This window comes from Myotis daubentonii, chromosome 1 (assembly GCF_963259705.1).
Source record: "Myotis daubentonii chromosome 1, mMyoDau2.1, whole genome shotgun sequence".
Lineage (NCBI taxonomy): Eukaryota > Metazoa > Chordata > Mammalia > Chiroptera > Vespertilionidae > Myotis > Myotis daubentonii.
Window position 1 is genome coordinate 133,300,446 of NC_081840.1, and position 16,634 is coordinate 133,317,079.

Below are 16,634 nucleotides of genomic sequence, written 5' to 3' on the forward strand. Positions count from 1 at the left end.
CCTGGTCACCCCCAACTGCCCTCCCCTGTTGGCCTGGTCTCCCCTAACTGCCCTCCCCTGCCAACCATCTTGTGGCAGTGGGCTCCGCCATCTTTGAGAGCGGGGTACTGAATTAGCATATCCCTTCCTTATTGGCTATGGGTGCCACCATCTTTGTGACAGCATGAGGGTCAATCAGCATATACCCTCTTTATTAGATAAGATTATTGCATTATTTATTTGTATTACAGCTGTAAACCTACTTTTTCCTACCCTTGTATTTTCAGATATTTCAATATATTCAAACTCATCATACAACTGTATGATACTATTATAGAATATGCATAAATAGATATAAATAAATCTATATCTGTATATCAAATCTATCTATCTCTCATATATAGGTTACATATATATATATATACATATATATATGATATATAATATATAATATATAGTATATATATATTATGGTGATATTACCATAATCCAAACATGGAGGATTTTATGTATCTATGAACCAAATGATACTATCTATATGCAACTGTTATGGATTTTATAAGTATTTAATAAAGTTCTTATTTTATAAACAGTTATTGATCCTGAACCTACCCATACGTTGATGACAGAAAAAGGTAAGGCCATTATGAAATTTCAAGTTCCTCATTAGTAATGTATCAGTATAGTTTGTTTAAAAAACCATAATAATCCCTTCCTATACTCCTTTCTGAAAGTAGTTAGTTAAATTGAATAGATGAGTAGTTGGGTTTTATATAAAAACTTTGTCATTATGGCATCAGCCTCTCTTGATTGATGCTCTCGAAAAGCAGGTGTTGGAGTCAGATTGGTGGTTTTACCACTGATGTTTTTAAAGACATTGATTTCTCCGTTATGAAGAGTTGCCTTATAACAACCCATAGAAGAAATTTCTCTCAATAATCCCTGTGGCTTTTTTCTTTTTTTAAGTAATGGTTTTAATTTTAATTTTATACATAACTTGAATTAGGTAACACCCTATTTTACTCATTTGGTTGGCTGCTAAAAAGCTCAGTGAGATTTATGGTTTGCTGCAACCCCCTTATTACCTCATGAGTGCATTTGTTAACTAATTACACTCGTGAGCCCAGATTTCTACTACTTTCATTTTATTTTCCCCCTAATATTTTCACTGGTGTTTTATTGTCATCATCATTATTATTACTATTCTATTCATCTTCATATAATGTATTTGTAAGCAGCCTTAATTATTTTGAAACAGGTATAAATATTTTAAAGCATTGATTATCTATGTAGCTCTATGCTACATAGATAAATAAAACATTCTTGCAACTGAGTAATAATCTTAACATCTAAAATAATCCTCTATTCTCTTTTCATGTCCTGCATTTCTGTTGGACAAGTATCACTGGAAAGAATATTTATGTATTTTAGTTTTTCAGAAAAAGGAGCTTGTGTTTTCTGCTTTGTTTCTTTCTAGCTAACCCAAGGAAGATGGAGCCGTCTAAGCCGTCCAAGCCGTCTTCCGGGGTAGCAGGAGGAGTCGTCGTGGTGATCCTCCTGATTGCCGTGGGCGGTGGCCTCGCGGCGTATATGTTTTATAAGAAGAGACGTGTGCATTTACCTCAGGAGAGCACTTTTGAAAACACCCTCTATTTTAATAGTAGACCGAGCACAGGAACTAGTGACACGAGAGATCTCGTGAGCAACATTGAACAGAACGAGCATGCCGTCATCTAGAACCACCATGTGATTTAGTTATATGTGAATTTCATAGGATTATAACTAAAATGTTAAGGTCTTTGATTCAATCTGATAATTTTGTTTAAAATTAGGACTGTGTTGCACTGGCCTGTCCTTTTTCTTTGCCTAATTGCAGAAATAATTGCTCATTTTCTAGCCTAGCAAGATGTTTTCACAAAAGAGAGATAAGGTTGACTACCACTTTAAAAAATATCAGGTGAATGCATAGCACAGTAATGCCAATATTTAAGCGTCATTGGTATATAGCTATTGTCAACTGCATGTAGATTATAAGAATCCCAGAAACAACGAGGCTTCTTGAAATAGTTTAAGGAGCTCCCAAAGAAATGTTACCTATTTAATAATAATTCAGGAATTAGAAGACCATTTTAAAAATTAAGTACAAATAACCTCAGGTGGCATAAAAATTTAGTCACTTTTTTGTTGTTGCCAATCTTGAGTTTTCACTCCAATTATTTAGAATTGTATTTGTACCTGTGCAGGAAGAATAAGGCAGCTGAGAATGTTGTTTTCACCAAGCAGGATTTTGAGGTTGAATATTGCAAAGGTGTTCTTAGTCCTGTTATATGTATATCAGGAATGCAAACATGTGAAATAAGAGTGTAAATTTGCATAACTGGATGTACTTTGATAATGTGAAATAAACATCAAAGACAAGGTCTATTTTTAAAAGGTTTGTATTTTGGTGATTTTGGTAAGTGTAAATTTTTTAAAAATAAGCTATATTTATCCATTTACTTTACATTTAAGTTTACCATTAAAATAAACCATCTTATTAGTAGAGGAATTCTTTCAATTAAACTCTTCATCTCTTTATAAAAGAGAGGGTGCTAAAACACTAAGTATAAAATGAATTTTACCATAATGACTTGCACAGTTCCCCCAGAGCTTCCTCAAAACATTGACCCAGCTCAGAATTCAACAATCAGAGGCACTATTATTGGGAATTAGATCTCTAAATGTCTTATTCTCAATTTAACAAATTATTTTTGCTCAATAATTTTGCCTTAAAGTTTCATGTCCTTTGTGAAATATATCAGAGGTTTCACATCTGACACATGAACCATATTGCCAGCTCATCCTTGCCTCCTTGCCCAAGGGGTTGTTCTCTCTCTCTCTCTCTCTCTCTCTCTCTCTCTCTCTCTCTCTCTTCCTTCTTTATGTATCATCTATCTATCTATCTATCTATCTATCTATCTATCTATCTATCTATCTATCTATCTATCTATCATCTATCTATCATCTTCTGTATCATCTATTTACCGATCAATCTATTTTAAAGAATTGGCTCATTCTATTGTGGAGGCTTAATGAGTCCAAAATGTACAGGCTAGGCCAGCAGGCTGAAGGGTGAGAGAAGAGCTGCAGTTGGAGTCCAAAGACAGTCTGTGGGCAGAATTATTCTGGCTCTTTGTTCTATTAAGGCCTTCAACTGATTAGATGAAGCTCATCCACATTTTGGGGGCCTTACTCAAAGACCACTGATTTAATTAAATGTTATTCTCATCCAAAACCAAAAAATAAACAAAAACAAAACACCTTCAAGACACCATCGGGAATAATGCTTGACCAAATATCTGGGGACTGTGGTTCAATCAAATTGAGATATAAAATTAAGTATCACACTCCTTTACATAATAATGGTTTTGTAATTATTTTTATAGAGGGAATAGAAGGATGATGCAGACTTTAGCATGATTGATCACAAATTTAAAGCATCTTTGATAGTATAGAAAAGATCCTAAATAACTTCCTACTGAAAATATGGTGAAAATTTTTAGGATTATGGTGAAATATAGAAAAACTTCTATTGAATTGCATTCATATACAAGTACTAATATTTCAGGGTACTGGTTTTGAGGTGTTTTGTAGGGGTTGCTTTTTTTTTGTTTGTGCAGTGAGTAATCTTAAATACTATTGAATTTGATGACACTAACCAGTTTGTTGACATTGTTTTTATAGTGGAACTAGGGGCCCAGTGCATGAATTTGTGCACCTTGAAAGGAACTGTGGGCCACAAGGCTGAGGTGGGCACAGGGGCGGGTTGTGGCCCATCCTCCACACCCCTGTCCAGCCTCTCCCGCCGCTGCCCCCGGTCCCCGGTCTGTTGGCAGCCCCGTTATAATCACCGCCACCACTCCCACACGCTGACAATACCAGCCCCACCTGCGCCCACTGACAGCATGGAGCGATTGAGGCTGGCACCAGCAGCAGGTGTGAGCAGGGCTGGCGCCATCACTGGGTGTGAGTAACGGCTGCTGCCCCACTCGCTCCTCAGGAGCAGGGGGAGGTGGAGAAACCCTCAGGGGCAATCAGGGCCGGTGCCAGCAGCGGTTGCGAGCGGGGCTGGCACCGGCAGCAGGTGCAAGTGCCGGGTGGGACCTCGGCGGGTGAGAGCAAAGAATTTTCGTAACCACCAGAGGCTCGCCCCAATGACAGCAACTGGCACCCTGCCTTGGTCTGGTGCCCCGCACTCACCTGCTCCACCATCCCGCCGGGGCCGTCGCCCGCCATGTTCTGCACACCCCCCCTCCCCCCGGTGGCCAGCGCACGTCATAGTGACCGGTTGTTCCGCTGTTTGGTCTATTTGCATATTAGCCTTTTATTATATAGGATGTTACAATTTTTGGTGGGGTTGGTATTTTCTGTCAAATCAGCTAAAATTTTATATCTTTTTCTAGTATGTTCATATTCTAGGATATGTTTGTATGATTCACTTTTCTCCATTCTCTTCATTAATTACCTTACAATATAACTGAAGAGTCTCTTCAGTACTTCAAATCAATTGACACTGACTTGGAAAAGCCCCCTAAATTGGCCGGAGATCCTGGCTGTACAGTGGGGACTTTAAAATAGTAAAGTTATTCATGGCATCTCTGCATGATTAGGTTTTGGCAAAGATTATTGATCCCATTCAACTAGCTCTGCAGGTTGAGTGAAAACCTTTTCTCTCACAGCTTGCTCCTGACGGTTCTGATCACAGCTCTGGTACACAGAGTTCTCTAGCAGATTTAAAGAACCATACAAAGGGGCCAGGACATTTTTTGTTGTTGTTGACTTAAATTTTTTTTTTTCTTTAAGGGCAAGAGAGTTCAAGACTCTGGGCTTGCTCCTGATTTGGGGTTTTGGCATAGATTCTCAAACTTTGATGAGGAATAAGAGCCACACGGAGAGCTTGTTCAAAATACAGAGTCTTTGGGGCCCGTGCTTCTGATTCTGATTAGAGCTGGGTCAGAGTCCTGGAATCTGCATTTCAACAAGTACCCAGGAGAGTCTGGTGCCACCAGGCTCTGACTTGGATGAGCACTTGACTTTGGAATCATTTTAAACTGAGATAGCATTTTCCAAAGCTGTTAGAAATCTTACATAATCCATGGGTTAAAGGAAGTACAGCCAAATAGCATGGGAGCTAGCAAAAGCTGCAGTTTTCCATTCTGTCTGCTGATTAACCAGGAACTAAAATCTACTTCTGTACTTTTTTTCCTGGACTCCCTTATATTCTGCTATGGACTGAATGTTGGTGACCTCCCCCAAACTTTCTATGTTGAGAACTAACCCCATATGTGATGGTGTTAGCAGGTGGGGTCTTTGGGAGGTGATTGGGTCACAACAATGAAACCTTCATGAATGGGATTAGAGTCCTTATAAAAAGTCCCATTAGAGCAGTGATTCTCAACCTTCCTAATGCCGCGACCCTATAATACAGTTCCTCATGTTGTGGTGACCCCCAGCCATAAAATTATTTTCGTTGCTACTTCATAACTGTAATTTCGCTACTGTTATTTATCGTAATGTACATATCTGATATGCAGGATGTATTTTCATTGTTACAAATTGAACATAATTAAAGCATAGGGATTAATCACAAAAACAATATATAATTATATATGTGTTTCCCGATGGTCTTAGGCGACCCCTGTGAAAGGGTCGTTCAACCCCCAAAGGGATCACGACCCACAGGTTGGGAACCACTGCTTTAGAGCCTAATGGGATTAGAATCTCTATGAGGACACAGAGAGAAGACAACTGTCTATGACCCAGAAATCAGGGCCTCACCAGACACTGCACTGCTGACTCCTGGATTTGGACCTCCAACCTACAGAACTGTGACAAGTAAAGTTCTATTGTGTAGAAGGCCTGTGGTATTTTGTTATAGCAGCCTGAGTGGACTAAGACATTCTCCCAAGGCTGTGCTGTTCCCACATCCCTTTTATAATCACCATTAATAAGGATGTGTAAGTTGAGGATTTATTTCTCTTATGTAATCTTAAAATATACACTTAATCCAGGAGGGGGAAGGCCAGAAATGATATGGTTCTGAGTAGAACCCTAGATATTTGTGAAAATAACCATTTTTTTCCATGCTGTGTGCAGTAATAGAGAATTGTTCATCTCATAGAGACTCCCATCTCATGAAAGTGTCAGCTTCCCTGGGTCAGAGCTGGCTCATCTTATAGAAGCGAGCAAAGGGAACCCTAGTGCTCATGACCACCATAACTGTAATTCCTTTTATTCTCTTGAGAAGTGAAAGAGCAGAAGAAACCCCATCAGCTTCTTTGAGAAACATCGCAATAAGTACTTCAAAGAGAATTGTCCCTTATTTTTCCTTAACTTCCTGGAAATCAGAGTCAAGCTTGGCTCTAAAGGTAAAAGGGAAACTGATTAAGTACCTATCAGGTGCCAGGCACAGTGGCACATGTTCAAATGAATTCCAGATGATCCTGAGTGCATTCTGCTGACTGCCAAGTGCCACCCTGAGGGTTTATTCCAAAACTCATAGGTGGCAGAGAAAAGGGACTTAGAATTTCCAGGGGAGGAGAAGGGAAGGTAGGCAGTGGAGTCTCTAGGAACCTATTTCTCTGAATAGGACAGTCTGTTCATTGGGCCAGGTTTGACTTCCTCAAGGAGAAACCGGGCTAAGAGATGGGCCAAACCTCGACAGTCTCAACGTTTTATGTTATTGACTTGGGTCTCATAATCAGAAGGCCTGGTTTTTCTCTGGACATTTCGAGGCTTTTCTTGGGACCTTGCTGCCAAGAGCGAGTAGGCAGGAACATGAGACAGATAATGCATGGATGGTTTTTGTTAGAAGAGTCTGTTTGCATATCCTATGTGCCCTGCCAGCCCTCTACCTCTGCTATGAGCCTCCTCCCCATGGGGACTGCAGCCCGGCTGACACACCTGTGCTGGTCTCAAGCAGCTGTGGTGTATTTGTCACAAAGCAGGTACTGGGGCTCCTTCTTTATCCACTGGGCCACTCACCACCCAGTGTGGACCACAAATCCAAAGCTGCAGAGCATGATGGGAGAAGACTCAGTTTAGGACCTTTGCCTGAGCAGCTGACACAGTCTGGAGTCATTGCCCAGAAACAGAGAGTCTGGCACTGCCGGGGTCCAACCCCAGCAGGTCCAGGGGTCCCCAAAGGTGTGGACGGAGTCGGCGAAGAAGGAATGACACGGAGACAGCGTTCAGTTGATCAGCAGCCTAGCCAGGATCTCTAGCCCGGATCTCCAGAGAGGTTCTGCTTCGGATCTCCAGCGAGGTTCTGTAGCCATGTTCCCTCGCTAGGTTCTCCAGCCAGGTTCTGTCCAGGCTCTCCAGTCAGGTTCAGTGTCCAGGTTCCAGTCAGGTTCTCCTGCCAATCTCTGTAGTCAGGTTCAGTCCAGGATCCCTTGCCATGTTCTCCCACTAGGCTCTGTCTCTAGGCTCTGAGGCCAGTCCCTCTCCAGGATCCTCCGGCATGCTCTCTCCAGCGAAGTTCTTCTGTCTCTAGTTCTGTGTTCTAAATTCTGTCTGTTGTTGTCTTGTTGCATCTGTATTTATACTAGTTGATTCTAATCCTGTCAATTTCTATTACAAAGGTTAGGGCGTTTCTTATCTCCATTCCAGGGAGAAAAGATTATGTAGTTTAAGCATGATTGTTCGTAGTTAAAGGGATTAATTACCCGCCTGGCACTTAGTTGAGGGGTTTTATTCCCTCCCTAACTTCAGGGGAAAATCCCTACCTGGGGATTCAACCTTTCTCGGAGAGGTGACCTTGGTTAAAACACAGCGCCAAGAAGGTGAGCAAACATATTAAGAACCGTATGCCATATATGCCAGGTCCCTTGAAACAGCAAGGATGGACCGGCTCCCGGCAAATTCCCCCTTTTTTATTTTTTAAAAGCAGGCATTAAAAAGAAAAACCTGAAACGCTCTCTTGTATCCATTTTAAGAGTAGGATTGGCGCTTTCTGCTATTACCTGAGTCCTGATCTATCACCCCAGGGAGAGCTTGCCAATCCTGCACTTTCCCGGGGTGGAAAGGCTGCAGTGGGGTCAAGGATAAGGCTCCTTGGGCCTACCTTCTCCCATGCCTCTACATTTACCTTTCTGGCACCTTTCCTTCCTCAGAAAAGCATGGACATATTTCTTGTATAAAATGTTCCATCTGACTGGGAGTAACCTTAACTCCTCTGCTAGCAAGCATATATGTTAAAAGATCAATACAGAGTCTTTTTTCTTTGGACTCAGTACGGCACATCCTCTCAATCCAAGTTCTGTACTATCCACCTTCCTACCCTATTTATCCTCTATAGGGGGGTCTGTAGCACCCTGGTGGAGTCCTATCCGTCCCGAGTGTGGGGGTTTTCAAGGGGGGGGGCTTACCTAAGGGAATCCTGTTCCAGGGGTTCCCAAAGGTGTGGACGGAGTCGGCGAAGACTATCCACCCTCTTCCTAAGGTGGAGTCCGATCCGTCCCGAGTGCAGGGCGCTTACCTAGGGGTCCCTGTTCGGGCGCCAGATGCCGGGGTCCAACCCCAGCAGGTCCAGGGGTCCCCAAAGGTGTGGACGGAGTCGGCGAAGAAGGAATGACACGGAGACAGCGTTCAGTTGATCAGCAGCCTAGCCAGGATCTCTAGCCCGGATCTCCAGAGAGGTTCTGCTTCGGATCTCCAGCGAGGTTCTGTAGCCATGTTCCCTCGCTAGGTTCTCCAGCCAGGTTCTGTCCAGGCTCTCCAGTCAGGTTCAGTGTCCAGGTTCCAGTCAGGTTCTCCTGCCAATCTCTGTAGTCAGGTTCAGTCCAGGATCCCTTGCCATGTTCTCCCACTAGGCTCTGTCTCTAGGCTCTGAGGCCAGTCCCTCTCCAGGATCCTCCGGCATGCTCTCTCCAGCGAAGTTCTTCTGTCTCTAGTTCTGTGTTCTAAATTCTGTCTGTTGTTGTCTTGTTGCATCTGTATTTATACTAGTTGATTCTAATCCTGTCAATTTCTATTACAAAGGTTAGGGCGTTTCTTATCTCCATTCCAGGGAGAAAAGATTATGTAGTTTAAGCATGATTGTTCGTAGTTAAAGGGATTAATTACCCGCCTGGCACTTAGTTGAGGGGTTTTATTCCCTCCCTAACTTCAGGGGAAAATCCCTACCTGGGGATTCAACCTTTCTCGGAGAGGTGACCTTGGTTAAAACACAGCGCCAAGAAGGTGAGCAAACATATTAAGAACCGTATGCCATATATGCCAGGTCCCTTGAAACAGCAAGGATGGACCGGCTCCCGGCATGGCACAATCTCCAGCGGCCTCAGCCAACCGGAACCTCTGAAACCACAGCTTTCCTCTGAGCAGCCCCTCAGGATGTATCTAGTCATTGTGCCTGTTTAGTTCCTCCTTGCTCTTGTCCAAAAGCCAGATTTCTTCCTTGAAAGTCAGCAAAATATCAATACTCTGAGGTTTCCATGCAGGCAGAGAAGAGCAGGGATCAAGTTGAGGGAAGCCAGGGAGTATCAGCTAACCTTCCTGAGGTTGATCTTCGGAGAATCCAAGCCGCTGTATTCTTTTGGACTATCTTCAACCAAGTGCATTCCCCAGTGCCAAGCCTCAGGATATCAAAGAACCACTTACCAAATACTCCCTCTCCCATAAGAAACAGAATGATTTAGCCAAGAGGGCATCCCAGCCAATACATATCACATGGGCTGAGACAAACCCCCGCGCCCCCCAAAAGCCTAAAGACAATGAGAGTATGTTCTTGGTGGATACAGCCACAGTCACTCCTCCGCTATCAACCAACCAAAGGAAATTTGAGGTCACAGAAAAGATGACAAAGTGAAAAAGGTGGTGTTTCAATGACTATAATAGATACAACACGGGAGCTATCAGCATCTGTAATTCATGCATTTTTCAGCTCTGACTTTGTTCTCTTCAACTAATGCAATTTCAGTTTCTATTGTCTCTGATATTGAAGTGTCAAGCAGTAAAATTCTGTGAAAAAAACAAAACAGAATTGACAACAATCTAACCTACAAACTCAAAAGCTGTTGCTGGGACCTAGCCAAGGGCAAGTGGTTACACACCCACACACTGTTCTTCTGAACATGCCAGTCATAGCATCACAGTTCCCCAAACATTTGACACATCTGTAAAAGGCATCACCCTGGAGATAGTAGGGAGCTATTTCATTGTTAGCATAGGAAGCTGACTATAATGATTTGGTTGAGCTTGGAGGCCAAAACCATTATCACAGGGATGATCAACACCAGGGGTCCTCAAACTTTTTAAACAGGGGGCCAGTTCACTGTCCCTCAGACTGTTGGAGGGCCGGACTATAGTTTAAAAAAAAAACTATGAACAAATTCTTATGCACACTGCACATATCTTATTTTGAAGTAAAAAAACAAAATGGGAACAAATACAATATTTGTATTTGCATGTGGCCCGCGGGCCATAGTTTGAGGACCCCTGATCAACACCATCACCCCCAAGGATTCATGTCTAAGGCAGTGATCGCCACTAGGGCATGAAGAGTCGAGCCAACAACAAATGCCCCACCCATTCTGACTATGGAGGTGAGGGCCACCCCTCATATCATATGGAGAACAGCAAACCTCCCAATTTTCAACAAAGATGTTGAGATATTATGCAGATGATTGATGACAAAAAATCTGGGGTTGAAGCCACTCTCAGTACTCTTAGCAGAGTTTGTAAAGATGCTGAAGACGCCATCAGCCTTCTAGGGCCCCAACGTGTGGTTAGGGATTCACACAGCACATGCTATACATACCTTATCATAGCACTTACCCCGGTGCATTCGGTTGAACTGTTTGCCAGGTTTTCTTCCTCCGACAAACTGTGACTGTGGGCAGTGGTCATGTCCCGTTCATTACTGTATCACTAACATATAGTGATAGGAAGATGCTAAATAAATATCTGAGTATAATACCATGAAAATATATAAACCATGCTTAACTGCCGGAAGCCAGTTCGTTCCAGCATGTCAGCAGGGCTAGAATCATATGGAAATGGCTGAGGGCATTTCCCCAAACCTGAAAAGGATGCATAAAATAATTGCTTGCTGCCAGGCAACTGAGGGCATTTAAATCTACATGTTATTGCCTCCTACTGGCCAAACACCTGAACGGCCGTAGGCAGTTTTTCCCCATCTGACAACGGATTCTGTACCTAATCCTACCCTTTGATGTGTATATCTACCTTGCCTTAGGACAAATCCTGTTAATAAATAGCAAGGGGTCCTGAGACAAAGGAGAAGTTAGAACTTAGTTTCTTTAGCTAAGTCTTCTCTGGCTCCCAAAATGCCTTCCAAAATTATGTTTCATCTCTGGACTCTTACTTAATTTACGCTCAGCACCTTCTCCAGATTCTTGAACCCTTCTAGATGCTGGATCCAGAACACCGGCACTTAACCCTCATCAAGCACTTTGTATGTGCTGTATGGAAGTCGTTAATTGTATTGCCATTTAATTTAATTTATGTAAATCCTCACAACAGCTTCACGAAGGTAAGTTTCTGTTGTTATCTTCACTTCCTGGTTGAGAAAACTGAGAGATTAGAAAATTGATCATTGGAGGGGAGGGGAGTGGGCCCAGAAGAGTGTATGTGGGGATGGTGCAAAGGCCCCAAGATGGGGCTGCCCCATTTTTTGGCTCCCAGTCTTTACAAACCCCTTGTTGGGATTATCTTTTTATTTTCCTTTCAGTTCTCCAAAGTTTAATTAAAATGGAAATCCCTGGATTGAGTTATTTTTCTCATTGGATTTTGTCCACTAAAAATGAAGCACTACCCTTTCTCCTAAATCAGACCAAGGAATTCCTTCTCCCACACAGAACACACCCTTAACCACTTTGAATTGGGGTTGTTGGGGTGGGCCAGGGTCTCCGCCTTAGACCAAGCACATGTGAGAGCAGGGCCTTGATACCACAAATCTGTGTATTTCACACAAACTATAACAATAACTTGCACATAACAGGTTTTAAACCTGTGCTTGCTGAATTAAGCTGTATTATATTATTCGTTGAATTAAAGGTTTGCTGGAAATTATTTCTGGAAAATGTACTGTTAAGGAAACTGTTTCTCTAAGAAATGGTAAGGATAACTTTCTATTAACTATTCTGGGATTATTTATTTAAAAAAACACACCACATCTCTGTATTTCCTGCCCTATTCTGAACCAGAAGTTAACATTTTCGTGCTCCTGTGTCAGGGGTTTTGCACAGAGAAGGCCGAACTGTATGACATCAAAGGCTCCTCCTGTCTTTGAGAAGCGCTAACTTGAATCAGTGGCATTATGCCAGGAGTCCCCAAGGAGGACAGGAGAGAAGCAAGGATCTCCGGGAGAAGACGGAGAAAGAAGGAAGTATCACTCTCACAGGCACTGGGTCCAGGGAGGATGACAAACTAACGCGCTGCATTGAAATGGTGCCCTGGGGTGACAAGATTTCAGAGAAGTCCCTAAAACCAAGACAGTGGGTGCCGGTCTTGGCAAAGACCGGGAGCCCCACGTGCCGAGTGGGAAAGCAGAGGCAGTGAACAAAAGCAGACCACAGGGATCAGGTGACCTTTTACGAGTCTGAAGATGACGAGACATGTCATTGCTGTGCCAAGGTGTACAGGGGCTTGCCTTTGGTGCAAGTCAACCGAAAACTGGACAACAGGATCTCACTCAACCAGCGCTCCAAGCGCAGGCAGCCAGGACTCCTCAGTGACTTGGATGATACCTTCAGGGCCAGGCTCCTCCTCCTGTCTTCCTGCTCCTTCAGTCTGAGTGGGAGGAGCCTTGGTCTCTTGCTCCTTACCTCACGGGGGCCACATGGGGTGTCACTGCTACATTCCAGGTGGGAGGCCCTCTCTTTGATGTCCCCGGCAAACTTCCATTCACATTGACCTCAAACTCTGCCATGTGAACCTCACTTATAATGAGTCTGGAAAAGTGAAGGGTTTTAGTTGGGCACATTGCTGCCCCAAATAAATGGAATAAGGAGGAATGAATATCGGGTGGAATCTAGCAAAGTCTGCCACAGAAAGAACCAAGAAAGACAAAGAAAAAAAAAATTAAGAGAGAAAATAACAAAAAAGAGTAGAAATTAATGACATGGAAAGCAAGTTCTAATGAAGATCATTGAAACCAAACCGAAAGGTGAATTTTTGAAATGACTAATAAAATAAATCCATCTCTAGGAAGACTGACAATATAATGAGTAAAAACTACGAGCTTTAAAATAATGCATATGACATGATCCAAACGATGTTAAAAGAATAAAGCAAGACAAGCTATGGCAGAAACTAATATTTGTTTTCTCTGGCGGAGAGGCCACATTTTTTAATATTCAGGTATTTTCTCAGCTTTTTTAAAGTTAGTGATCATATATGACTTTTATAAGGAGAAGAAAAATATTGTTTGAAAATTGCACATAAAATGTCTTCTAGAAATCATTTTTACTATTGACTTCCAAATCTGAGAATGTAAAGGTCTGAATTCAAAACAACAGGCATTTTCAAATTGTTGGAAATCCAGGGATGTTGCAATCAGAAGATGTGCAAATGAGTCCCTTGCCCGTGAGAGCTGCCTTTTCAGTGGAACCCTCTGCTTCTCCCCATAAGAAATAGGTTAGAGAGGGAGTAGCACTTGTTTCCAATGTCTGGTGAGTAGGCTGTTGATAAGCATCACTGAAGAGGAGAGCCTAAGGTTTTATTTGGTTTAAAGTTCTACATTTTTCTTCGATTTCTTTTCTCTGAGAATTTTTGGGCTGAAGAGGCTTTGGGGAGAAAGCAATAAACAAAATGTAAGACTATTTCCTTGATGATGGGCTCTTGGCTGATTCCTTTGTGTCCCCTCCCCCCCTCCCCGTGGTGCACTGTAAAATGAGGCTTGGACTTACAAATAAAAACACAGGGTGGCATCGCAACAGACAGTTGCTTAGTAGGACAGTAAACCTTCAATTTTGTGGATCTCGATTTATTAACGGACTTTGGATTTAATGGACAAAATTTCCGGTCTGTATGTCTTATGTGAAAATTAACACCCTGTTAATTTTAAAATGCTTTGAACCAAGATTTGCTTATAATTAAATCAACAGGTTATTTATTTTTTGTTATGAATTCACTATTACTTTTAACAAATTTCAGCTAATAGACCATATGTTGGTAAAAACACTGGACTTCATTTCATTGCCATAAATAAGTACTACACATCTACAACTATAGTCTACATATTTAACGCCAATAGTCATCGCTCATAAAGAATGTTTGGTGATCACACCTCATTGTGAGTTCATTGGTTTTGTTGTCACGTGGCATGACTTTCTGCAGCAGTTTTAATGCTGCCACTGATGTTCTTCCGACCTAGGCTAAGCGGCCCCCCAGCTGTGTGAATTTTTTTTTGCTCCCAGTGACTGGTGAATGCACGAATTTGCTAGACCTATTCAGTATAAATTTACAATTACTGCCCTAATTGGTTTGGCTCAGTGGATAGAGCGTTGGCCTGCGGACTGAAAGGTCCCAGTTCGATCCTGGTCAAGGGCATGTACCTTGGTTGCAGGCACATCCCCAGTAGGGGGTGTGCAGGAGGCAGCTGATCGATGTTTCTCTCTCATCGATGTTTCTAACTCTATCCCTCTCCCTTCCTCTCTGTAAAAAATCAATAAAATGTATTAAAAAATTACAATTACTGTAATACATATAGAAAACTTTTCTGTGAAATTAAACTTTTCATTCATACTTAATTTTAATCACACAAAGGTGTCTACATAAGTAAAAAAACAGGTAAACTAATTTGTCAATCTTTTAATATATGCATTTGTAAAACCTACTTTATTATTTAATGGACTACCTGCTTTAACGAACACCTTACCTGTTATATCAAGGTTTTACTGTATAAGCACCAACTTTGATGTTCACAGGCCCAGATTTCTGGTAGCACCTATAGACTGTGTGAACCTGGGTATTTCTGAAATGTGCAGTGAGAAGTTCATTAATTAGATTCAACTGATATTACAGGAGAAAATATATGTGAAATTGCTTAGCACAGTGCCTAGGTATAAAAAACACTACACAATGTTCATAAACATTTTGTACGAATTATTTAGAGAGGTCTGTGTCTTGGAAAGAGGGAAGCAGTCAGTGTGAAGGGGCATGCAAGGAGAAGCGAGACCCAGAGGTAGCTCAGAGTTGTAGGACCTCATATTACTGCCAGAGAGGATCCCATAGGGGTGGGAGGGATTCAGAGCACACGCAGTCCTGCCGCCAGCTCAAAGCCTCCTTTCCTCAGGACATTTACTGGAAAATAAATAAATAATATAATTTAATACATTGTCATGAAAGCCAAAACATAAATCTGTAATGACTATAGACATGAATGAGGATCTCTGGAGTTGTACAGCGCCCAAACCTGCCAAACGGTACGGGCAGGCAGCCCTGCACTATACACTGTACACGCAAGACGGCTCTACCCTTGCTTCAATCTCTTCCTAAGTTGCTGCCGTCTTGTATTTCATGTTTCCTGGTGGGACCCTTTAAATTATTTCTAGGTCAAGGCAGGGTGGGTATGTAACTACATTCCTATGTGGGCATGAGGAAGACGTTTGAAACTCAGGCAAAGAGCCAAAACTGAATGAAGGACAGATTGGTCAGTGGCCCCCTCCCCTCTTCCCTCCTGCCTCCCGGCCACTCTATCTTCCTGTGATAGCACAAGTAAGAGTTGGCATATCAGGAGAAACTGCCTCCCATGAGACTGCCCCCACCTGGGGGTTAACGGGAATGTGAGTATCAGTCAGGAGTAAATTAGCTCCTTCTTCACACAGCTTGTGAGTTAACATGTGAAACTCATTACCCCCAGAAGGTGCTTGGATTGCAAATGCAGCCATGTTGAAGAAAGGCTGATTTCAGGCTTGCCGGGGAAGCGGCAGGGTGGGCACTTGGAGTTAGAGCTACAGCTCAAAGTCAAGCAAAGGAGATGATGCTGCCATATTCCGCTAAGTATTTTATCTCCTTCTTACTCCTTTTTTTTATCATCTGTCTGCCAGCCCTTCTTGGCTTTGCCGGCCTTATAGCCTACATCCAGGGCTTCTCCCTGCCCCTCCTTTCCTGTCTCACCCTGGAACAGGAAAAGGAACCTGGCTGGTGGTTGAATTGTAGGTTTGACTGTGAGGGTGGAACAAATCTTGGGGCAAACAGAGCGGGCACTGGCTGGTGACAATAAGAGGAAGTTCACTTTGGGCATCTTGGGGTTTGTGGCTAGAAGGGTAGAGGTATTGGGAGCCCTTGAGACTAGTGAATGGTTAAGAATCCCTCGGGGAGATAACTCGCGGGGCTCTGTTACAAGGGAATCAGTAACCACAGGAAATCTGACACCAGGAAATATGGGGCTTCCAGGTGGACATCAGCACAGGGCAACCAGGAAAAAGGTCCTCAAGTCACAGCAGGGGCACTGTCCTGTGAGTGCTAGTTCTGTGGCAACCAGGCAGGTGCTACACTGGGACTTGGGCAGGGATGGCCAATTTCAGGACCTGTTCATTGAAGCTGGGTCAGAAAGCAAGGGCCCAATTCCAGAAACAAGGTCCTGAGCCTATTCCCTCCTTGCTTCTCTGTCTCCACTGGATCTACAGCTGGAAGGTTTTGGCCAACTC

The 16,634-nt window shown here is 42.8% G+C and overlaps 1 protein-coding gene across 1 annotated transcript in view; it reads left to right on the forward strand.

The window, feature by feature from the left end:
- MRC1 (mannose receptor C-type 1) overlaps positions 1–2,412 on the forward strand; it is a 96,052-nt gene extending 93,640 nt beyond the window's left edge. Inside the window, exons 29-30 of the mRNA XM_059660481.1 lie at positions 573–614; positions 1,457–2,412. Of these exons, the coding sequence (XP_059516464.1) occupies positions 573–614; positions 1,457–1,716 (302 nt within the window). The 3' untranslated portion in view covers positions 1,717–2,412. The remainder of the gene's footprint in view (positions 1–572; positions 615–1,456) is intronic.
- Positions 2,413–16,634: the final 14,222 nt, after the last annotated feature.